Source organism: Mytilus galloprovincialis, chromosome 12 (assembly GCF_965363235.1).
Source record: "Mytilus galloprovincialis chromosome 12, xbMytGall1.hap1.1, whole genome shotgun sequence".
Classification (NCBI taxonomy): Eukaryota; Metazoa; Mollusca; class Bivalvia; order Mytilida; family Mytilidae; genus Mytilus; species Mytilus galloprovincialis.
The window spans coordinates 50198027-50225146 of NC_134849.1; the positions used below are offsets into that span (position 1 = coordinate 50198027).

The 27120-nt window shown below is 31.6% G+C and overlaps 1 protein-coding gene across 1 annotated transcript; it reads left to right on the top strand.

The window, feature by feature from the left end:
- The first annotated feature begins 1250 nt into the window (after nt 1-1250).
- Nucleotides 1251-27120, top strand: LOC143054112 (lysophospholipid acyltransferase 6-like). The gene is given in 13 exon segments (XM_076227016.1): nt 1251-1461; nt 10033-10178; nt 13599-13739; nt 13741-13767; nt 14394-14501; nt 15589-15733; nt 16911-16946; nt 18112-18202; nt 19395-19496; nt 21608-21711; nt 23496-23696; nt 24520-24671; nt 26224-27120. Coding segments are annotated over 13 exon segments (1431 nt in total). The 5' UTR covers nt 1251-1383; the 3' UTR covers nt 26324-27120.

The following is a 27120-nucleotide window of genomic DNA, read 5'->3' on the forward strand; positions in this document are numbered from 1 at the left end:
TCAGACAATTTAGACCGCCGTCCAGGATGTTTTTAACCTCATTGTATATATAGAATGTATATATATATAGCACAAACAATTATCACATATTTTTATCTAAAATATTTACATACGCATCCAAAAGTGGCAAAATAATCAGTTTGTTGATGGTGGCCGCGAAATGGTAGAAGTAGAAGTAGAAACAATTATGCTATACTCTTTATTACGTTCAGAACAAATACTGTAATGATATTTGTTCCAGTCACATTGTATACCTCTGTTCGAAAATCATAAATCGATTGAGAGAAAACAAATCTGGGTTACAACTGAAAATAAAACTGAGGTAAGCACGTCAACTATAAGAGGAAAACAACGAGACAACAGAAAAGTGCAATAAAAAAAATGTTATGCCATGTGTGTAAGTTCCAGTGTTTTGAAAACTGGATCAGTGTTGAGAACAGTCTAGTGATGGGTTTCTGACAATGCTGAAATCATAAATTATTGAGGACATGTATACAAAATCTCAATTAAAATATATATACATATCTGATTTCGTCACATTATACTCAATACGAGTACTGATTAAAACATATGTTTCGTGCACTGAGTTTAATACTTAAGCAAAGCTGAACTAAGTTCATGATAAGACTGACAAACACCATATATAATACACATTATTATATGGAATTTCATTAATGAGCACTGAGTTAACAACTATATTAAAAGAGGCACTATATATAGTTATTCAATAACGCATGAAAGAAGGAATATTCCGAACACTGTCAATGATTCAAAATTATAATTTGGTAAACAAAAAAAAAAAGGGTAAGGAGAAAATCTGGATTCAGAATTTTTTTGTTGTTGTCACAGTCTCTGCTTGAACAGATTTTTTTCCATCAATTTGGGAATTAGAAAAAACAAATAAGAAAATTATCATACCCCCTACTGCCTTTCTGAAGTTCAATGATCGTTCCTTCATGACTGATTTATTTTCCATCTGAACTTATTTTATTATATAAAAAACTACATTTGTATATGTTTATTTAGGACATTCATCCTGAACATGCATGAAATATTTGCCACTGGACGTTAAACAACCATCAATCAATCAATATATCGGACATAGTCTGGGTATAAAGCTGGCATCTAAGGTAGCGCTTTCCTCATATTAGAATATTTTAGGAAGTTATCCCTTTTTATCAAAAGTAACTGGCAAATGGTAGTTAGTTTTATCTTTAAAAAAGGCGCGAATTGTTCCGAGTGGCTAACTGTTTACATCGCCATGTTTACTGAGCATCCTGGTCATTGTCCTCATGATCATCCGTTGATTTTTTTTGTGCTATCGTCAAGAGATCAAGAAAGTTAAATGCTTCTGTAGTAGTTGAAAACAGTAACCCCATTAAAATGACAACAGGAACGTTTTACGTGGGATCTCGGCTGTTGGAGCCTCTTTGTGCTGTTATCCCGTTGCCTATCGATCAGGTGCGAAAACATATTATAAATAATTTTTTGGGTACAAGTCCAATCAGCTTCTTTCGAAAAGTCAAATCAGCACCTGGTTAAATCGCCAACTGGTCAAATCGGTATCTATTTAAAGTGATTTCGGCACCCCATAATTAAGAAATAATTCATGGAAGCTATAGTCTGACACAAAAGCAATTGCTGTAAAAACACTTGCTCAGGCCACAATTAAAAATACTTTGGTTTGCCCAAACCCTACCCAAAGGTTGAGACAGTGGGTAGGTAGGAAGGCATTTTTAATGGGATTTTTGTGACAAAAATGTCGGTTATTGATTTGGGGATGTACGGCGGGCTGTCGGTCGGGCGGCCAGACGGCAACCAAATGTTGTCTGTGCATTTACTCATGAACTGTTCAACCAAAGCTTTTAAAATTTTAATATGTTGTTACTGACAACAAAATGAATGTCAAGTTCAATAATGACGATTTTGACTTTTACCGTTCAGGAGTTATGGTTCTTGAAAGATTGAAAAATGGCATTTCCAGTCGTGTCCGTTCATTTACGCATGAACTGTTCAACCAAAGCTTCCCAAATTTTAATATGTTGTTACTGATGACAAAATGGAGGTCAAGTTCAATAATGATGATTTTGACTTTTACCGTTCAGGAGTTATATGGTTCTTGAAAGATTGAAAAATGGCATTTTCAGTCGTGTCCGTTCATTTACGCATGAACTGTTCAACCAAAGCTTCCCAAATTTTAATATGTTGTGACTGATGACAAAATCGAAGTCAAGTTCAATAATGACGATTTTGACTTTTACCATTCAGGAGTTATGGTTCTTGAAAGATTGAAAAATGGCTTTTCCAGTCGTGTCTGTGCATTTACTCATGAACTGTTCAACCAAAGCTTTTCAAATTTTAATATGTTGTCACTGATGACAAAATTGAGGTGAAGTTCAATAATGTCGATTTTGACTTTTACTGTTCATCAGTTATGGTTCTTGAAAGATCGAAAATATACTGATGACAAAATGGATGTCAAATTTGATATTGACAATTTTCACTTTCACCGTTCATCAGTTATGGTTCTTGTGATATTGGCAGGACACAAATAAATGTTTATAAATCCGGTTTGCTGACGTTGTGACAGCCTCTTGTTTAATTTTTTTTTCAAAAAAAGAAATTGAAGTATCGGGTGTTTATTAGTCTTCATGCCTATCTGATTAAAAAAAAACTTTATCAAATCAGAACAATAAAAGAATTTGAGAAGCCAGCTTTTTTCTGGGTAGGTAGGGTTTGGGCAAACAAACCTATTCTTTTTTATGGCCTCACACAATATTGTGGGATATCTTACCAGACAATCTGCTCAAACGATGTATCCACTTATTGAGGAAGGACATGGTTTTATGGGGAAATTTTTTTTGACAGTTTCCAAAGATCCAGCATTTTATGGTGGGAATATAGTTCAAAAATGCTCTCTAAAAATGCAGATACAAGAAAGAAATTTTGAAAATGTTAAGAACATGTTGTGTGCAGCAGATGTGAAATTTGGTACATATTGACAGTTTTCAACAATAGGCAATCTTCTTCGAAGGTTGATACTGTTTTTTTTTAAATCTGAAAAGTGGCTGAAAATTGACGCCCTTCACATAATATTAAATATGTAGGTTATAAATGAAATAAAACTATAATCTGCATTCATGAGCAGACTTTGTTAACCGATTCATTCATAACAAATATGAATAATTTGACTGGAATCCTATCAAAAAAATAATGGCCGGAAATAGTCGAAGTCGAATTCCGGCCGAAGTTTGACGATCTATCAGGGATGATTCCACTATATAGTTTAGGGCCGCTTAACGGCCCTTAAATGGGCCAGCGGCCCCAAAAAAAATGTTTGTCAATATAAATTCCCAATTCAGGAAAATAAAAAAAAATCGGTATTTCTGGAAAAGTTTCCGTCACCGATTACGGCAACTATAATTTTTCATAGTTAGTCTTCAAAACATATTAAAATCCGGATAAAAATGCTGACTATGATCGCATTTTATTAACAACGATTTAATTATGTCAACATGAGGTAAACAATTTTAGCGGCTGGATTCAATTGAAGTTAAAATGTTATGAGAGTATGTGGTCTCGTAAAAGTAGATCGCTCAGCAGGTTGATCAAAAATATGTTTTTTGTCAAAATGGGTGTCAAAACAGACCTCGGCAAAGAGAAAATTTTATATAACATTGATGAATGAATTTGAATGGTAAAAGCAGATCGCCCTGCAGAGCCGGTTATGTTGATTAAAACTTGTTTTGTAAAAGAAATTATTTTATATTTAGTTCTTTTTTCCGCAAAAGACAAAAGTTTGAGTGTTTTTGAAAATAATGTTGATGATAGACCATTCATGAAATGAGACCCCCCCCCTGAAATACGATGTCATCATTATGGAACTGTTTCAAAAGATATGAAAATGATCCAAATAATTGTAAAGTTCACTGGTTCAACTGCTTTAAAAAACTTATCAATTTAGCATATATATATATATATACTTTTGTAATTGCTTTTCTTTATTCAACAATTGGCCAGTTCTATTTGAAATACATTTAAATTTTTTTCACTGGTTAATATGGCAAGCCGTTTTGCTATTTAATCTAACTTCAAGATATCTCATAAACTTTATAACATACCTTATATAATAGTTCATTAGATATTTGATATAGTTTGAAAGATATCTTATAAAGTTTATAAGATATCTTATATAGTTCTCGAGATATCTGAAATAATTTATGAGATGTCCTATACATGTAGTTTATAAGATACATGTATCTCATATAATTTTCTGAATATGATATCCAATGAACTATATAATAAAATTAACGGTACCAATTTTCTTGCACCAGATGCGCATTTCGACAATACATGTCTCTTCAGTGATGCTCGTGGCCAAAATATTTGAAATATAAGATATCTTATACAAAACATATTTATAAGATATTTCATATACTTTAAGATATCTTAAATAAATCTTATATATTATATGAGATATCGTATATATTATGAGATAATTTGAAATTCGAATAAATAGCTAAACGGCCTGCCATTGGTTACTGTTAGCTGGTACTTGTGGTATATATGTTTTGTAAGATGATAGTGCATCATATGCAATGATATTCATGTATTACAACTTCCCTGGTCTGAATCAAATAATTTCTTCAATCAGTGTACAGAAGAAATTTACTTAATATTCATTTTCCGTTTTTACAGGAAAATGATATATTATATCGTCTTAGATTGTATGCATAAAAAATTCCCAATTGGGATAAAAATTCCCAATTTGATATTCAAGGGACCCATTTGTAAACACCTGGAATCATCCCTGTCTATGCCGAAAACACCCTACGATGTTTGATGCAATCATGAACTTTTACATATCTTGTCCTCAGTAAGATATTTAATATTGCATTAACATTCCATAGGTTAACAACCAAATTCACCATGTTTGACTAAAAATACATTTTACGTTTTAGTGTGTAACTAGTAGACAAGAAAGTAGGTTAAGTGGCTGAATATACCCGAAAACACTCTAATTTTTAACCGGATTTTTGTGACAAAAATGTCGGTTATTGATTTGGGGATGTACGGCGGGCGGGCGGTCGGGCGGTCGGGCGGGCGGTCGGTCGGGCGGGCGGTCAAGCGGGCAGGCGGGAATCAAATGTTGTCCGTGCATTAACTCATGAACCGTTCAACCAAAGCTTTTAAAATTTTAATATGTTGTTACTGACAACTAAATGAAGGTCAAGTTCAATAATGGCGATTTTGACTTTTACCGTTCAGGAGTTATGGTTCTTGAAAGATTGAAAAATGGAGTTTCCAGTCGTGTCCGTGCATTTACGCATGAACTGTTCTACCTAAGCTTCCCAGATTTTAATATGTTGTTACTGATGACAAAATGGAGGTCAAATTCAATAATGGCGATTTTGACTTTTACCGTTCAGGAGTTATGGTTCTTGAAAGATTGAAAAATGGAGTTCCCAGTCGTGTCCGTGCATTTACGCATGAACTGTTCTACCTAAGCTTCCCAAATTTTAATATGTTGTTACTGATGACAAAATGGAGGTCAAGTTCAATAATGACGATTTTGACTTTTACCGTTCAGGAGTTATGGTTCTTGAAAGATTGAAAAATGGTGTTTCCAGTCGTGTCCGTGCATTTTCTCATGAACCATTCAACCAAAGCTTTTGAAATTTTTATATGTTGTTACTGATGGCAAATTAAAAGTCAAGTTCAATTATGACGATTTTGACTTTTACTGTTCAGGAGTTATGGTTCTTGAAAGATTGTGAAATGGCGTTTCCATTCACGTTGTTGCATTTACTCATGAACCATTCAATCTAAGCTTTTCAAATTTTAAGATGTTGATACTGATGACAAAATGGAGGTCAAATTTGATATTGACGATTTTCACTTTCACCATTCATCAGTAATGGTTCTTGTGATATTGCCAGGACACAAATAAATATTAATAAATCCGGTTTGCTGTCGTTGTGACAGCCTCTTGTATTCATTATTTTGTCCTTCTGACATAGTTCCTTTATTATTCCAAACATAGTCAAAATGAATTTTAGAAACTGAAAAATGTGTTTATTGAAGGTACATGGAAAGAAGGTACTTAAAATAATAAGTAGTTACCAGATTAAAGATATATATACCCAAAAACCTTGACCATGCAGGTTTATAGTGTGGTTTAACCCTTTCCCTGTCAGGCATTTTAGACCTTTACTTATCAAAAGGCACTATCAAAGTTCAAATGAATACTGCATTCGCATCAATGGTCATACACTTGCCATGTTGGGCTAAAATGAAAGATAATTGGTACAATATTTCAAAAAATTAAGTTTGAAGATAATTCATCTTTTTTTGGTCACGTGGTATATTTCCAAAAGTCACGTGACTGTTGAAGAAAAAGTGAAAAAATACAAAATCCTTGGGCAAAAAGTTGTGCAGAGACATATTGTTGCGCTAATAGGGTCAGGTTTTGGTGGAAACACAATGCCTCGAGTCTGTTAAACCATATAAGTTATCATATTGGTATAAAAAGACGCATAACGTGCTATAGGCCTTGAAATATAGATGTCCGTAACATTCAAAATAACTGATTTTAGACGCTCTTTTTGACCAATTTCAAACTTGGACACTAGTTTTTTGTATAATTAGTTTTCAATCAGTAAACTAAATTTTGTTTTTACCAAGGGAAAATTCAGTGTATTACCAATGCTAGCTTGATCAGGTACACCCTAGATCGAGACCGATGGAGCAAATGGGGTAAAAAGGGGGGGGGGGAATTTGGCACACACATTCTTTTAAAAACATTTCGTAGGTTTTCTTTTTGAAATTGAAAGTAAAGTTAAGTTAAGTTACATTTAATAAAGGAAATGATTTTTCCAACTCCGGCAGTGAGATTCTAACTCTCAATCTTAGCGCCTTGGGATAGATCAGCGTACCCCACTGGCATTGTAAAGAATTTATTGAAATTAAAGTACTTAAGTCTATTGAAGAAATTAAAGAAAAAGATAATATAATGATTCTCCCCCAGTTTGTTTTCTTTTAGAAATTATGTGTACAGATGATAAACTTTTGTTGCCAAATGCATGATTTTTACGTAAATCTAGGAGGAATCCACTCTTTAAAATTTCATTTTTTCATTGAAATATACATGTTCCTTTATTCAAACAAAAGTGTTTTCAACTCTATCATACTGCAACTCTTACGAAACCATGTTTTGTTACATCTATTTCAACTTTGCAAAAAAATTTCAGAATATTTTAGTGGCTTTTGTCTCTTTTCCTATAATATCTTAAAGAAATGACTTCGGATTTTTAGCGCATTTCAAGTTTGTGATTGCGCTGATGAACTAAAAATTTCATTTTCAACTAGTGTACAAGTTCGAACTATTAGTTTAATACTACATGGACTATTCTTCAAAAACTCACTTTGCAGTTATTGAAAAAAGTCATAATTCCACTTTAAAGAGCAGTTTTCTTTGCACTTCTTTTTTAGAATATTCCTCAAAATTCGAGGAAAAATAAATGGTTTTTACAGAAAAATTACACATCAGTAAGGGGCGACTATAAACTAATAATGATAGAATTTTAATGCACATAAAATCACATTGCTGACATTGTCCATGTTGTCTGAGGTTTAATTTGAGCCCTTAACCACATATGTACCTCAGCAAATGGCGATGGAACAAGTCTAAATGCCCCAAAAAAATCTTGAAATTGGCTTCACCTGTAAGCTGTACCGGTGTGAAAGGGAAAGGGTTAATGACGGAGACTACATTCAACTTAAATTTACAAATAATTTTGCAACATCAAATAAATAAATGACAATGTTATACTGCACTTGCCAATTATAAGACAACTATCTTAAGCCTCAACTATCAAAAAGAAGCTGAAAAAATGCTTCTATTCAATATTTTTACTGGACATTTACTTTCGTTTTAATTCATTGCATGTTATGATAAATCCCGAGCAATTCGAAAAAAAAATATGACAACATGACAAACGCTAATTGGATACACACCAAGAAGATCGAAATGTTTTCATAAACACATGTACATGTACCTTTTGAGCAACGGAAAATTTCCTCAGGGACCTATTTCAGCTACTTGAGAAAGAACTCTATTTTTAAAACGAAAGGAAATTTCCAATTATAAATATTATAAAAATAGATTCACGCCACGATTGTAATCAGATACGGGTAAAAAACGCAAACGATAGCGCATCAAAGCATTAAGAACTCATGGTTATGGCATATAATTGGGGTTTCCTTTGAATTTATTGGGTTTTTGAACCCTGCAATGGGCAATTGCATAGGGTTTTTAATTATTTGTATTGCGTGATCACGCAAATACGCAGCTTATCGGGAGCTAGATGCTTTAACACTTTGATATAAACTTTGGCATCAAATAATATCCAATTCTGGATTTGTACAACATTGTACAACATGTCATTTCCGACTTGTTTTTGTCAACTAAGGTGCTATCGATCTAATGAACTCAAATAATAAAAGCATTAAAGATCGAAATATATTTCAGATATAATTATTTTATGCACAAGTATACTAGTGACTCAAAGTATTAGCAGATTAGGCATGTCTATGCTAAAACATATAAAATGGGAAATTCAGTTATATATAGCCATGAACAGATGAACGTAAGCAATTCTCATTTTTGTTGTAATTTCCTGTGTCACGTTAGACTTCATTTCCTGTTTTCACGGCACAATAATTTGACTTTCACGTGTCACACTTACAAAAAATCGGCAATCCCACGTCACGCTTAGACCCCAATGAGACCAACTTTTGCCAGACAAGCTGGGGTCATGGGACTTCAGAGCTTGTTCCATACCAAAAAGTGAATATTTGCCCGTCCAAAATAGATGGAGCCGACTGAATGCCTTGAAATTATATAAATCATGCATCAATTTGTTTATTTTTCACCCTTTATTTTCTCACACATGTTATATTTAGACAGTTTTCATAGTGACCCATTTATTCACGTACACATTTTAACTTTTATTTTGAAAGATTGTCATGATTGTCATGTGATCAGCGAGAAAAAGTTGGCACAATGAATTATGGGAGAGAACAAGCACTTCTCTGTCAGAAATCTCACCACTTCTCCCAATCAATTTCGACCTATAGTTCTGAAGTAGTGTGAGCCCTGAGGATAGTTTGACGAATCACTGTAACATTTTAACCAATTTTATGCTAAGGGTAGCAGAAAATTACAGTTTGACGCCTGATGGTAAAGGGTATTCCTACCCTTATATATTAAGTTAACATGGGTGTTGAAATGTACATCGGGTGCCAATTTAACCAGATACCAATTTGACTAGGTGCCACTAATTATAAACCAGGGGCCGATTTGACTAAAATTGTTTATTTATATAGATATAGGAAGATGTGGTGTGAGTGCCAATGAGACAACTCTCCATCCAAATAACAAATTATAAAAGTTAACCATTATAGGTCAATGTACGTAGTCCAAATAATCATGATAATCATGACCTTGAATTGCTTGAACATACATGTATATGAAAAGTTTTTTTTTGGGGGGGGGGGAGCTTTGATGCTTTATCAACGTTTCGACAAAATGAATAGACTATTGCTATGGGCAGGCTTATAGTGAAGAAGGTTTAAGTCAGAAATATCTTCTCTCAATAGACACATTTAGGTTCATGATCGATCATGTTCTAATGATGTTAGTCCAAACAACTATGACGTCTTGAAAGCCTATTTTATTTATTTTGCTTTGGCGTCTTACTGCACAGTAAAAAAATAAAATAGCTTTTCAAGACATCATGATTATTTGGACTAGGTTCAGGTAGATGTAAGCTACAGACTACATACATTGACCTATACTACATGAATATGATGTAGCATTAAAAAACATTGAAAAATTGATCTCTAGTCTAGATTATTTGGTGAAAAAATGTTTTTCTGGGGGTGGTAAATTTCTATTGCTCATACATTTGTACTTCTAAATAAAAATATTATTATTTAACATATTTTAACATATTTTTCTTAAATTTTCAGCTGAATTTTCTTGTGTGTCAACTGTTTTCAATGTGGTTTGGACATATATTCCGAACAAAGATGTCACCCAAAATTATTCCCCCGTACCAAAGACATATTACAGAAATTGTTGTGGGACTTGGACTGTCCTACTTCTGTTTTGGATAGTAAGTCAATATTCTATTAAGACACAAGTATCCCCTTATGATTAATTTTCAGGTAGCCTTGGTGCATACAATGTATATATATTCAAATATCATGAATATTGATGTTGATTGAATGTAAATGAAAAATGCTCATTGAAAGTCTCTGGATTTACTCAAACAATGATTTTTCTGTTCCTGCTGTAGTGAAGAGAACATTAAGGTTTAGTCTGTGCTTCCCGAAATTATGTTTTATATGTAAAGCCATTATTATAGCATTTTTATACGACTGCAAAATTTGAAAAATTTTTCGTCGTATATTGCTATCACGTTGGCGTCGTCGTCTGCGTCTTCGTCGTCCGAATACTTTTAGTTTTCGCACTCTAACTTTAGTAAAAGTGAATGGAAATCTATGAAATTTTAACACAAGGTTTATGACCACAAAAGGAAGGTTGGTATTGATTTTGGGAGTTTTGGTCCCAACATTTTAGGAATTAGGGGCCAAAAAGGGCCCAAATAAGCATTTTCTTGGTTTTCGCACTATAATAACTTTAGTTTAAGTTAATAGAAATCTATGAAATTTTGACACAAGGTTTATGACCACAAAAGAACGGTTGGGATTGATTTTGGGAGTTTTGGTTTCAACAGTTTAGGAATTAGGGGCCAAAAAAGGGCCCAAATAAGCATTATTCTTGGTTTTCGCACAATAACTTTAGTTTAAGTAAATAGAAATCAATGAAATTTAAACACAATGTTAATGACTACAAAAGGAAGGTTGGTATTGATTTTGGGAGTTTAGGTCCTAACAGTTTAGGAATTAGGGGCCAAAAAGGGACCCAAATAAGCATTTTTCTTGGTTTTCGCACCATAACGTTAGTATAAGTAAATAGAAATCTATGAAATTTAAACACAAGGTTTATGACCATAAAAGGAAGGTTTTGGGAGTTTTGGTCCCAACAGAATAAGGGGCCCAAAGGGTCCAAAATTAAACTTTGTATGATTTCATCAAAATTGAATAATTGGGGTTCTTTGATATGCCGAATCTAACTGTCATGACTGTGTATGTAGATTCTTAACTTTTGGTCCCGTTTTCAAATTGGTCTACATTAAGGTCCAAAGGGTCCAAAATTAAACTTAGTTTGATTTAAATTAAACTTAGTTTGATTTTTACAAAAAATGAATCAGTTAGGTTCTTTGATATGCTGAATCTAAAAATGAACTTAGATTCTTGATTATTGGCCCAGTTTTCAAGTTGGTCCAAATCGGGGTCCAAAATTAAATTTTGTTTGATTTCATCAAAAATTGAATAAATGGGGTTCTTTGATATACCAAATCTAACTGTGTATGTAGATTCTTCATTTTTGGTCCTGTTTTCAAATTGGTCTACACTAAAGTCCAAAGGGTCCAAAATTAAACTTAGTCTGATTTTAACAAAAATTGAAATCTTGGGGTTCTTTGATATGCTGAATCCAAAAATGTACTTAGATTTTTTTATTATGGGCCCAGTTTTCAAGTTGGTCCAAATCAGGATCTAAAATTATTATATTAAGTATTGTGCAATAGCAAGTCTTTTCAATTGCACAGTATTGCGCAATGGCAAGAAATATCTAATTGCACAATATTGTGAAATAGCAAATTTTTTTTTAATTAGAGTTATCTTTCTTTGTCCAGAATAGTAAGCAAGAAATATCTAATTGCAAAATATTGTGCAATAGCAAGATTTTTTTTTAATTGGAGTTATCTTTCTTTGTCCAGAATCAACTTAAATCTTTGTTATATACAATATACAATGTATATTCACTTTTTACTACCAACTGATAAATTAAAATAATCTTTACCATTCAGTGATAACAAGCAGTTTTTTTACATCTTATTTCCTTATCTTATCTAAAATGTTTTTAGATAATGTATGTTGGACATTTGCCAGACATGACTATGATGTCATTTTCTATTTTTATTTGCCAATAACTTTATGTAAATAACTTCATTGGAAATTTGCCAATATAAAATGTTGCTGATGACGTTTTTTTTATTGTTTTATACAATAAACAATGTATATTCACTTTTACTACCAACCAATCTTTACCATTCAGTGATAACAAGCACTTTATTTTACATTTTAATATTTTATGATATATTTAAAAGAGTAGTTATTGTTGCAAACTCCATTAGAAATTTGAATTGATATCAGTTTTGGAAAAAGGGAAACGGGGATGTGAAAAAAGGGGGGGGGGGTAAATTTTTCTCATTTCAGATTTCATAAATAAAAAGAAAATTTCTTCAAACATTTTTTTGAGAGGATTAATATTCAACAGCATAGTGAATTGCTAAAAGGCAAAAACAAACTTTTAAGTTCATTAGACCACATTCATTCTGTGTCAGAAACCTATGCTGTGTCAAATATTTAATTTTAGATTTATTAAGTTTGAAGAAGAAATCTTTAATTGTAAAATTTGTAAAATCTTGACATTTGTTTTGTGTAAAAAAAACCCATGTAATGTCAAAAATTTGATCACAATCCAAATTCAGAGCTGTATCACGCTAGAATGTTTTGTCCATACTTGCCCCAACTGTTTAGGGTTCGACCTCTGCGGTCGTATAAAGCTGCGCCCTGCGGAGCACCTGGTTTCAACTGAAATAGAATTTGCAGATAAATGATAGCATCAAAGGCATAAACCTTGCTACATAAAAGAAGCAAAAAGTTCATTTTTTCCAATTTTATTAATGAAAAGATATTATTAAAACCTATGTGTTTAAAATTTTGGTAAAACTACAAAATCACAATTTGTGACAAAATTTCAATTTTGCTACTCAAATAAGTGATTTAAAAATCACTTATTTCAGTAAGCATGGTAAGTCCCCTGACTGTATCAAGCACGAATAATGTGTCCATTATTGCCTGAACTGATCAGAGTTGGACCTCCAGTTGGGCTCTGCCAAGCAATTTATTGAAATTCACAAAATACCAACCAGCCATCTTCTATCAAATTTGTCTTCATGGTCTTGGGTACACCTTTTATATCTACATGATCTATGCATTATTTTCAAAAAACCTCTGTAAAATTTTAGTAATGGACATGGTCATGATGGTGGATAAATGAATTTATGTAATAAGCAAAATGTCAGGCTCATAAAACTAATAACTGAAAATTCAGAGACTATTTCAAGGATTTATTATTATCTTAATCATATTATGATTTTTGATCATGAAGACAGAACAAAAATATGAGAACAATTATTGCAATTTCAAGAAATCTTCATACAGAGATCTATAAATCAGTTTTCACAATTATAGATATCATTATTGTGATACTAACCCAATTGCATTAAAAAGAACTCCAAATAATTAATAATATCTGAATTTATGGTTTTGTGGAATATCATCTGAATATATATACATTCTATTTGAAAGCATAAATGATATGTTTTTTCTTTTATTTCCAGTCAAATGTTACACATGTTTGCCCAGAGTACAATGTGTTATGCCTTGATGAAGTATGGACCAGAGACCAGCAGACATGTAATGGTGTTTGTGGTGGGTCTGGGATATGTTTGTGTATGTCATATATATAGACAGTACTATGACTGGTGGATATACAATGGATGTTACAAGGTGAAGGTCGAAGGACAACAATATTTACTAGATAAAAGAAATTTTTGGAAGTTCACTGTCAGATTGCAAATTATAATGCCCACACTCTTGGGGTATAGTATTAACTTTTTCTGTCATTCAGTTGATTCTTACAAGTAACATCTGATCTTCCAACCGATATTTCCATCACACTTTTCTAAGGTACATTACTATGCAGAATGACTTAATATTAGCAATTGTTAGGTCAGCAGTTAGACAAATATTTTTGACACACATTTTCTCTGTCAGCAAGTGGTCAGAGAACACTTGAACATAATCATGATTATGGCTTCGTATTTGATCAGCAGCCTAAATGTGAGTTATTATGAGCGAGGAGAACTTTCTGGATCATTCAGACATCTTCCTGTTAATCAATATTTTGAATTATTCAAAAAATTGAATGAATGTAATATTCTTGACTCACAATTCACCAGTACATTAGTACTCCTATATATAAATGACTTCATATTTGGTTAGTAGCTTGACAGTAACAATGTAGCATACGAGAGCTTTTCAATCACTGTTTTCCTATTCTTTAAAGGGGGGATATGCAACTTTCCATGAAGGTATATGGATTGAATGTTTTCATATTTGATCTCTTATTTTAGTCCATTAATGATAATAGCAGAAAAAGTCTCCAGTCTAGCATGGGCCTTGCATGATGGCAGTGTTCCTGAAGAAAAACTTAGTAGTGATCAAAAGACAGAGAAAATCAAGTGAGTTGCTTTCCATGATAACAACATCTACATAAAAATAAGATGTAGTAAGGGACAACATAAAAAAATCAATGAAGGATAAAAAAACTTAATTCAAATAGTTTGAGAGTGGGGATGTCAAAATTGCTGCAAGTTTTGTTTGATTGACATTGATTTTATATATATACTTATTTGTCAATCTTTTTTTCCCAAATTAAGTTAAGAGGGTCAGTGAAAACCTATATGAATTAAGTTTTTTATCCTACATTGAACTTTTGATGTCGTCCCCAAGATTACCAATGAGATAACTTGTCACCAAAGACAGAACCACATAGAAGTTGTCTACTGAAGTTCAACAATGAGCAAGCTATGATAGCTATAAATGACATGGGACAGGCATGTACATATGTGACAGGGTTAAACATGTTTCAACACCCAACCCTCCTTTAACCTGAGAGAGTTGGGTAACAGCACAAGATATATGTATATAAGTGACTATTTCATTGCACAATATGAAAAATATTTCAAAAATTTACTGTCATGTGACTCAAAAACTCTGTTAAAGGATAAAGGTTGGGTAACAGCACAAGATATATGTATATAAGTGACTATTTCATTGCACAATATGAAAAATATTTCAAAAATTTACTGTCATGTGACTCAAAAACTCACAACTTTGAAAACCAATGATGTTTAGATACTTTAATAGTAGATTCTACAATGTATATATAGTTAACATTGATTGCATCTTTATTTTGTGAGAAGGTGATAAGGATTAAAATATTTTTGTTCTCATTTTGGCAATTTTCTTTAACATTTGTTCACTGTCATATGATTATCTCACATGTAAGAGATCATGGTGCCGATCATTGGTCTGTACAAATATAAAAATTTAGACTGATCTATTTACTGTACTCACACAATTCAAAATGTTTTATTGTTTTTGTTTACAAGTATAATTATATTACTGCAGTAAAAGTTTCAGTATTGTAGTGAAATCTATGTGAGTTAACCTTCATCCTGTTTATAATGACAATTATCACCTATATATTTTACTTTGTGTATTTCAGTTATGTCCGTGTGATTAATGTCTTTCTAATGATTTCAGAGAATTACCTGAGCCTGTGACATATTACAGTTATATATTTTGTTTTCATGGTTTTATGATAGGACCTCTTGTTTTCTTCTCTGAGTATAGAGACTTTATAAATGGAACAAATTATGATAAACCAAATCCATCTAAAGTTTCAAATGTAAGTATGTGTGGTTACAACAAAACATCAATTGTAATTTAGTAATCTACAAATAAACTAAATGACTTAAATAAATTAAGCCTTTCGACATATCACTTCATGAATATTAACATGTTTGATGTTTTCTTCAAATAAGCAATGCAGGATCAAACATTTTTTTATTTCACTAATTGCAAGAAAAAGAATTGAAAACAATAAAACAATTTGCAGGTCATATTAGATTCTAACAGGTTTCGGAACCCAAAAGGTTGTCTTTTGTGAGCAGTCACTTTTAGAATTCCTATAGAAGTCTTTTGTTGCTTTTAGAATGAAATTCAAAACAGTGTGGCTGTGGCCATTGATTGACACATTAAATTCATCCATTGACTGGGACAATTTACGTGAACGTTTGTCTGTAACGACCACTGTTCACGACGTACCTACGATAGACATTTAAACTGTGGGGTCACCAAAGGTTTCTTAACGCCTTTAATTATAAAATAATTCGAAAAATTAATCAGGAATAACCTTTATGTTTTGATTTATATAATTGATATAAATCAAAACATCGTGTTATTTCTGATTAATTTTTCGAATTACTTTATTAAGGTGTTGAGAACCTTTGGTAACCCCATAGTTTAAATGTCTTTAAAAAGTACATAGTGAGCAGTGGTCGTTACATACAAATGTTTACCTAAATTGTCCCAGTCAATGGATGAATTTAATGTGTCAATCAATGGCCACAGCCACACTGTTTTGAATTTCATTCTATATAGTTGGGTTGCTGCCTAATTGATATGCCCTACATTCATTTCCATTATGATAGTATAAAATGTTTTCTGTTAAAGGATTCAGGCATATATTAAATTTTATTTGTGCATCAAGTTGTTATGCAATTCAAGGTTGCAGTAAAATATTAATTTCCACAACATATAAAAACATTGATATTCATTGATATTAGAGAGTAAAAAATACTTTGCACCAGCCATCCGAGTACAAAAATAAACATGAAATATACAACAGAAAAGTTCAGGCAAAAAATAATCACAAATATAATGCCTACACATGTTAAAACTACAATAAAGTATAGCTTACATAAACTATTTCGTAAATTTGATATTATATCGAAGATGTGATTGGCCATATGCCTAGTACTTTTGACATTCAATCAGTAACTAGGTGTATTTTTTCTCTCCAGGGAACAAAAGATGATTGTGAGTCTCCATCTCCTAAGGTAAGGTAACCACAATAGACATTGAAATACACACTTATCTCCATCTCCAAAGGTAAGGCATTCACAATAGACATTGAAATACACACTTATCTCCATCTCCTAAGGTAAGGTAACCACAATAGACATTGAAATACACACTTATCTCCATCTCCAAAGGTAAGGCATTCACAATAGACATTGAAATACACACTTATCTCCATCTCCTAAGGTAAGGTAACCACAATAGACATTGAAATACACACTTATCTCCATCTCCAAAGGTAAGGCATTCACAATAGACATTGAAATACACACTTATCTCCATCTCCTAAGGTAAGGTAACCACAATAGACATTGAAATACACACTTATCTCCATCTCCAAAGGTAAGGCAACCACAATAGACATTGAAATACACACTTATCTTAGTCATGTTAATATAAATAAATCTAGAGGGATCTGAACTATAGTGGTGGAAAGCAGGACAATTTGAATTGAATCAGAGATACCTAGCTTTTAAATTAAAAGTAACATTCAAGGTCAAATAGATTTCTATTATAAAGTCAAACTTCATAACGGACAAAAATGAAGTGATTTACATGCACATTCTTGTGGGTGTATATTTTAGTGGAATAACATCTAAAATATTATCTACTTTATCTCAGAAAGATGATATTGAATGTTTCAGTACCTTTGGATTCATGGTTAAGAGTATGTACCATATTTATATAATCAGACCAATATCTATAGAAAGCATTCAGATAAAAAATATCAACACACATGTTTTTCTTGCTTTAGGGACTTTGATCATGAAACAAGGCAAACTTTATATAGGGTATCTAAAGAAGTAGGATCATATTAACCTGTATGTAGATTCATCTAGAATTAATAGCATGAAATTTTTTGATGCCAGTTCCAAAACCTTTCACCACGAACCCCCTCTTTCTCTAACTCAGCTGAATGATGATATTTCTCTTATCTGTGCCAGGAGTGTTGCCAGAAGATGATGAAATCCCAATTGGTGACATTGGTGAAATCCTTAGCAACCACTGTTTATCTAAAAAAATATTTTTTTTTTGCTGCAAAGCAGACAACATACAAAATGTATCTTGATGTAAACAATTTTAGTATAAACTAATGGGAAACAAGTGCTGTACTTTTAGATAACCAATGATTTTATTTTGAAGGATGCTGTGACAAAGAAGTGTATACAAGCTGCCATCTTCAGTGTTCTAATGATTATCACACCAAAGATTGTACCTTATGAATACATGTTTAGTAAGTTACGTTCAGTGTTCTAATGATTGTCACACCAAAGATTGTACCTTATGAATACATGTTTAGTAAGTTACGTTCAGTGTTCTAACGATTGTCACACCAAAAATTGTACCTTATGAATACATGTTTAGTAAGTTATGTTCAGTGTTCTAACGATTGTCACACCAAAGATTTTAGCTTATGACTACATATAAAAAAGAAGATGTGGTATGATTAATGAGACAACTGTCCACAAGAGACCAAAATGACACAGACATTAACAACTATAGGTCACCATACGGCCTTCAACAATGAGCAAAGCCCATACCGCATAGTCAGCTATAAAAGGCCCAAATATGACTAAAACAATTCAAAAGAGAAAACTAACAGCCTTATTTATATAAAGAAATGATTGTTTAGTAAGTTGTGCATGCTAAGGTTTCTTGAAAATATTTGTAATTGAGTGAGACGATAATAATGGTATAGTTGGTGTATACTGTGGATTTATTGATTTTTGTGGATACCAATTTTCATGGATCAAGGAAAAATTGTATCTTCATAGATATTTGATTTTGAGGTTTTGCCAAATTCTCCACACAAGCCCATAGAAAATTGTATCGTTGAACAATTGATTTCATGGTTCACCTTAAGCCATGAAATCCATGAAAATTGTTATCCTGTGAATATTATTATTAATGAATCTACAGTTTATAGTATATTGTCAGAATTGAAATGGTTGGAACACTTACCAGTATAACTTATTGCAGAACCATGTATCTTCATTTGTTTGCTTCAATTGTTAATGATTATATTTTACGTTACAGAAGGCATAATTCTTCTTGATTAGTAAGCAAACAACATTCAATCAATCAATGCAAAAGTAAACAAGAAGATGAGGTATGATTGCCAATAAAACAAATCTTCACAAAAGACCAAATGACACAGAAATTAACAACTCTAGGTCACTGTATGGCCTTCAACAATGATCAAAGCCCATACCTCACAGGCAGCAGCAGTATGGCTTGTGGTGTAAAAAAAAATATCATACAGTATTTGTAATTTTATTTTTTTATTTAAGAGGTAGGCATTGCTTTATTGCTTTTAGCAACTGTTAATCACAAATTATGCATTTTGACTGCTTGAATAGAACAATTACAGTATAATGTATTTTTAAGAGGTTAAATTATAACACATTTTTTCTATTTATTTTCAGCTGATGAATATCTATATGAGTCTACATTTATATATCGTATGCTTTATATGTTAGTATCTGTGACTATGATTAGAAGTAGATACTACCTAGCTTTCTTATTAAGTGAGTATAAACAAAACTAAATAAGTTGTTCTCAGTAATCGTTTTATAAGCCCATGATGAATCATAATACATCCTTTTCATAAGTCTTATACCCTTAATCTAGACACTCCAAGGAGACTGTAACACTTACCTGTCACTTTTGCAAGAAACAGATACAATGAATATTTGTGTTGAATGGAAACTGGTGTATAATTATAAATTATAATGATTTGAATTGGTGATCATTTTTGCTGGACATATTTTTATACAACCGCAAAAATTGAACACTTTTTGGTCATATATTGGTATGACGTTGGCGTTGTCGTCGTCCAAAGACATTTGGTTTTCGCACTATAACTTAAGTATAAGTAAATAGAAATCTATGAAATTCAAACACAAGTTTTATGACCATGAAAGGAAGGTTGGGATTGATTTTGGGAGTTTTGGTCCCAACAGTTTAGGAATGAGGGGCCAAAAAGGGCCCAAATAAGCATTTTTCTTGGTTTTCACCCAATAACTATAGTATAAGTAAAAAGAAATCTATGAAATTTTAACACAAGGTTTATGACCACAAAAAGAAGGTTGGATTGATTTTGGGAGTTTTGGTCCCAACAGTTTAGGAAATAGGGGCCAAAAGGTTCCAAAATTAAACTCTGTTTGATTTCATAAAAAAATGAATTATTGGGGTGCTATGATATGCAAAATCTAACCGTGTATTTAGATTCTTAATTTTTGGTCCTGTTTTCAAATTGATCTATATTAAGGTCCAAAGGGTCAAAAATTAAACTTAGTTTGATTTTAACAAAAATTAAATTCTTAGGGTTATTTGATATGCTGAATCTAAACATGTACTTAGATTTTTGATTATGGTTTTCAAGTTGGTCCAAATCGGGGTCCAAAATTAAACTTTGTTTGATTTCAACAAAAATTGAATAAATGGGGTTCTTCAATATGCTGAATCTAACTATGTATTTAGATTTTTAATATTTGGGCCCAGTTATCACATCAAATTGGTCCACATTGAGGTCTAAAGGGTCTAAAATTGAACATTATTTGATTTCATCAAAAATTGAATTCTTGGGGTTCTATGATATGATGAATCTAACCATGTATTTAGATTTTGGATATTGGACCATAATAGGTAAATGTCCAATTTAAAATTTTTAAGTTTGTAAGTTTAAGTTCTTAGACCACATTCATTCTGTGTCAGAAACCTATGTTGTGTCAACTATTTAATCATAATCCAAATTCAGAGCTGTATCAAGCTTAAATGTTGTGTCCATACTTGCCCCAACTGTTCAGGGTTCAACCTCTGCGGTCGTATAAAGCTGCACCCTGTGGAGCATCTTGTTTTATTTATTCAGTAAGGAGTAAACTGACCATTTCAACTTTGTTGACTTATTTGTAGATCATTCATGCTGTTTTAAAGTTTCTGTTTATTATAGTTTACTCTTCTTTTTTCATCTCCTTTTCATCTTTCTTGTGAAATAAAGCATCAGATCTGAATTCATCTGTCCATTTACATGATAAAATGAAAAATGGACAGTGAATTATCTTTGTAATTAGGAACAACTCAAATTTCCCCCCCCCCAAAAAAAAAAAAAGGCAGCATAAATATTTTGAGTAGTAAATTTAAAAATGTCCCATGTAGGATTATAACATTATAATTTTTATATGATTTGATATATCTATAAATACTTCAATGTGATTGTCTATAATTTCATTTCTTTTTTCAAAAAAAAAACCCTGTAAAATGTCGAGATTCAATGTGATATATATATTCAGGGGCAATACACATGAATGATTCTTTTAAAACAAAAAAGTTATGCATTTCTGTCAGGAAGAAAAATACGTCCACAAATCCGAATTTTGAGCAAATATCTGAAATTTCAACCTCATTTTACTCAAAAAGTAGCACATGAATGTATATTTTTTATTACATATTTGATTTATGAGGTAAAAAATAGCCTATGTATCTTAAATCTAAAAATTCTCACCGTCAGAAATAAACTTAAATATCACCACAATAAGTGATTTTCAACTGAACCTCCTAGTGAGTTGTATGTGAATTGAAAAGTTTGTTGACAGTATAACATGTAATATGCCATTGTAACATTTATATGACATTTTAGGTGAAGCAGTAAATAATGCAGCAGGTTTAGGATTTAATGGATATGACAGTAATGGTGAACCTAAATGGGACTTACTAAATAATGTTAATATATGGACATTAGAGGTATAAATATAAGTATAAATATTGTACTATTTACCCCTGAAACCCTTCATTTGTTAATCAATAGTCTGTATTGAAATCATTATTTCTCATGTTGAACACATACTTTGCTTCATTGAGCTATATTTTAGAGTTAAGAGTTACTAAAGTTCCACTTGAGAAAAGTTAGTGTCAACATCTTTTATTTTTTGTTTGTTAGTCTTTTAACCCACTTTCAGTGACCTTGACTTATATCATGGCAGTAAGTTTTTATTGGTGGAGGAATCTTGAGTACCCAAAGAGAACCACAATCTTCAACAAGAAAACTGGTTGTCATTGTCTAACCACTGTTGACCACACCTGGCCACAGGCAGGTTTTTAACACACAACCATAGATATAAAAAAAAATGTATGATACCATAACTGATTATTTTAAATTTCTGACTATAAAAGTTTCAAAGCTAAAATAAAAAATTCATTTTCATGAGTATATTTACTATTGCTCATTTTCACCAAAAGTATAATATTTCTACTTGAATGAGCTATTGCCATTAAGGTTTAGTTACAGATAATTTTTTTACCACAAACTAAGCATTACATCATCATGTTGACGCTGCAAAACATCAGTTTTGAATGTTTTTGAATTAAATTTTATGGAACAGATTTGCAAAATACTCAAAAATCAAAGCCTGATACCTTAATCATGATTGTCTTATAACCTTATTAATATATTTTTATGCCCCCTCGTAGCGGAGGGGGCATTAAATTTGACCCTTGTACGTCTGTATGTCCATCTGTACATCCCAAAGTTGGTTTTCATTCTCTAACTGTAGTTTGCCTCAATCAAATGTTATCATGAAATTTATACACAATGCTTATTACTACAAAACACAGATCAAGTTCGAAATTGGGTTGCATCACTACAACCCTTCTAAAGTTATGCCCTTTACAAATGAAAAAAATGCTGAATTTTATTTCCCATCTCGAACTTTGCATCAACCAAATGTTATGAAACTTATACACAATGCTCATTACCACAGATCAAGTTTAAATTGTGTGACGTTGCTTTTAATAAACGTAATGCCAGAGAAGAATCAATATCTTCTTCTTGTGTTATTATTTGCGTTATATTTTAGTTACATATCTCCAACTTTCGGACAATATTTGTGTACAGTAAAAAGTAAGTTCAAACTATAAAGAATCATCAGAAGTATTTTGCATGTGACCACAACAAACTAAAACGTATGCAGCAGAACTTTGCACAGCATTCTGTTAATCAATGGATTTACGTGGGAAATAAATCTGTAAAACTAAAATTACTTTCCAGAAATAAAATGAAAATATGTTTAAAAACTTTATGCAAACAAATAAGAAAAAGATACCGTGGCAAAAAAAAACCAAGGAACATAGATTAAAATTATTTTGAGGAAAAAAGAATATAAATAGCAATTGAAATATAAAAAGCCATAATTAAAAAAAAAGGCTATTTTTATTCATACAAAGTTTTCCCCAGTACTTCATCTGTAAAAATATTTTATGTCAAATACGATATAGAACTAATATAATCAATAACGTGACTGAGAGGTTAAAATTACAGGTAACCTGATGATGAAATCTGTGGAGCGTAATTGTCTAGTAGCACAGATTAAGATGAAAGGACAAATATATTACTGTTCACACCTGGATCTGTTGATTAATGACCATACTACCTACCATAAAAAAGTCGGATTATTAATTTCCGTCATGTCCCAGTCCGTCATTTATAGTAATAATTCTCTACCCGTACTGTATGTGATTCTCTATTTCAGACATGTACTAGTATGAAAGTGAATATAGATAGTTGGAATATAAGGACAGCTTTATGGTTACGTCGCTGTGTCTATGATAGAGTACCTAAGAAGTATGGTGTATGGCCTGTATTTCTAGTTACTTCTTTGTGGCATGGATTTTATCCAGGATATTACATCACATTTTTGTCGGCAGCATTTGTTATAACAGCGGGTAGAATAGTAAGTTTTATAGATTTGGATAGTGAGAAATAAAAAAAAATGATAACAGTTGAAAAAGAATGGTATGCAGGATGGCAATTGAATAAAAAAAACCTGGATAGCAGGGATGGCAATCAGAAAATTGTTGCCAATCAATATAAGCAAGATAAACATTTCTCTAATTTTCTTTGAATATTAGTTTTCTGCACTGAGGTATTACAGGCTTTTTATGTTCTCTTCATTAATGCAAAATCGGTTGCAATTCTCTACAGGGATAATTATGCATCTGTCTGAAAGTTTAATTTATTTTTCATTTGTATTAGAACATTTCATATTTTCAGTCATTTGATGTAGATCTACGTCTTTATAAGCTCAGTCCTTTAATCATTTAGAATTTGCAAAAGTACTGTAAATTCAGCTATTTTTGTGTCGCCCTGACGGAATAAAAAAGCGAGACATAGGTATGCTGTTTCTGGTGTCAGCGGCGACGGAGGCGTCAACAATGTATTAGTTTGTGATTAGGTCTAGTTTATGGTGAACCACAAGTGGTGGGTCAATCATATTTGGTATGCAGTTGTATAAGCATTGGCACATCTCATTTCAATGGAGATTATTTGGCCCAGTCTCCTCAGTCATGGTCTATTGATTCGAAACTTTTGCTTATTTTACATGTATTAGTTTGTGATTAGGTCAGTTTATGGGGAACCACAAGTGGTAAGTCAATGATATTTGGTATGCAGTTGTGTAGGCATGGGCACATCTCATTTCCATGGAGAATGTTTGGCCTCACCCCTCAGTCACAGTCTTCACTAGCTTATTTTTCTATTTTTTATTTTTTTTACAGATCAGAAGAAATATACGACCTAAATTTCAGACAGATGAGACGTTAAAACAGATTTATGAAGTGATAACATTTATAGGAACAAGATTTGCTAATGTTTATCTATGTGCTCCACACTGTTTATTAGAGTTGATGCCAAATCTTAGATTATACTGGTAAGTACATTAGGTTTCATTACATGTCCTGTATAGTTGCTATATATGCTTATCTCAATTAAAATAACTATTCAGTGACTTGTGCTAGGATTTTACCATAACAACAAATTTTTTTTATATTTAAGACAGGGAGCCTGGTCTTAAACCATTGTAAACAATGAGAAAGCAACAATATTAAACATCTAGCTGATCACATGTCATTTCAGTGATTTAATTTGATAACTTTTTTTAAAGCTTTATTTGCAAGACAATAAGGCATTTATTTTACCTTAACAATGGAGACAATTACAGGTTATAAACTTATCCTGTTAGTTTTTATTTTGTGGGTTATAATCACAATAATTTAAACATACATTTTGAAAATAATATGTGAATTAATCAGGATTTTTCTCAATATTGCAAAATCAAAATCGAATTTTTGCCTTAAATGGCAAATAGAAATAAGAAATGCACACCATAATTTCTGAATTTACAGTATCTAACATTTTACTTAATTAGAAGATTGTAAATCAAGAATTTGAATAAGAAGGTAACTTTATAAGAATGTGGTGTGCTTGAAATCTTACCTCAGTAAAATCATGTAGATAAAAATTGTTCATTTATATTAAATTTCACCTACAAAATGTTTATATATTTATTTGGATAAGAGGAAAGCAAATCAATAGCTTATATTTACAACATCTAATAAATAAATTTGGTGTATTTACTGTCTTCTGATTGGTTAAAAGTATTACTTTTATTTCCAATGCTGTCAATTTTTATGGTGACACGCCCACTCTGATGTTGTGTATTCATACGCCAACATGTGTGTACATTGTTATTGTTAATATAAATAATATAAAAAGTTCTTTTTGCCTTATTTTTGATAGAAATTTATTTATAATGAATGGCTTCGTGGATTGTTCAATGTGAAGATTCAAAAATAAATTTTATGGTTCAATAAATTCAAAATAAATAATAGCCATTTATTAACAGTCAGGGGCATTACTTTAATAAGTAAACTTTTAAAATTACCTATATAAGTAATGTTGAAAACGAGGCTATTTCAAAAATTACTTATATAAGTAACTTTTCTAAATATTATTTTTATAGGTGACCAATTATACAAATTTTACTAGTTTTAACAAATTTTTACAGTCATCTGGTTATTTTTCTCATGGAATATAAAATCTTATCCTTCTGAAACACTAATTGCTTTTCTGATGCACTTATCTTTGATATTGACACTTCTTGGTCAACGATTGGTCTCTTGGGACTATTAAAATATTGTTTTCCTTCAATATCTTGAAGGTAGACAGATATAAATAGATAGAAACATATGAATAAAAAAAGTTACTTGTTTAAACGCCCCTGACTGATTAAGTACAAGACCAAATTAATCTCAAGTTTCTTTAGCTAATTTGAACAATTTTTTGCACTAAATATTATGTTTAAAATAATTTTAGAAGTAGCAAATACTAATGTATGTGTCAATGGATAGAACCATTTGTAATGAATGTGTATTTATAGCATCAATTTATAAGCTTGTTATGAATGATTTATATATTTTCAGGTCACAATACTTCATTGTCCATGTTGTTAGTGCAGCACCGGTTGTATATTATACATTTATAAACCCACCAAAGAAGGACAAAGTAGAAAAATCTCAATAACAGAAAGATGACTAACCACTGAGATTAATAAGATTTATTGTGCTACAAAAACATGCTGAACAATGTACAGAGTTGTTTAAATTCTGCTGTTATTTTAAGTGCAAGTTAACATTAAATCTATGGATTCACTGTTTTAACATAGCAAAAGTGTGTACATATCATCTTTAGCTTAGTTTTTACAGGTTGTCATGAAAATAAATCTTTTGAGGTTGAAGTGAGATAAAATATGCTGTTTTTTTACAAACAATATGTTATAATATTGCTTTAAAATTGGAACACATAGAACCTTGACTAGAAAGTTTTAAGTTCTTAACTTCCAAAGAAAAAGCACCTGTACTTATATTTTTACCAAACGAAATATGTTTTTGATTGTGAACTCATAATCATTCATTTACCAGTCTGCACTGTGATATATTTTAGTGTGTGTTATATATTTCCTTTTCCTGTAAATGTTGATAGTAATTTAAAAGAAGTCCACAACAAAATTATAACCAACTTATACTAAATAGTACTCAAAATGATTGTTGTGTCATCTTTCTGGATTTCATATAGATATCAAGTAACTATGGAAAATAATTCAAATTTAATAATAATACAATGTTGAATATATTATAATATTAAAGTCGGTGAAATCTTTTTCAGTGTTCTCCCCAGGCTGCTTTAGCGTCGCAGTACCGCGACGCTATAATTATTTTCAGGATGTTATTTTTCTCGTTTCTATATGGCAAAGCCATGTCCTAAATTTTGAACTTTTATCTAATTACCTCTTATGATCATAAAAAAATATATTATATCAC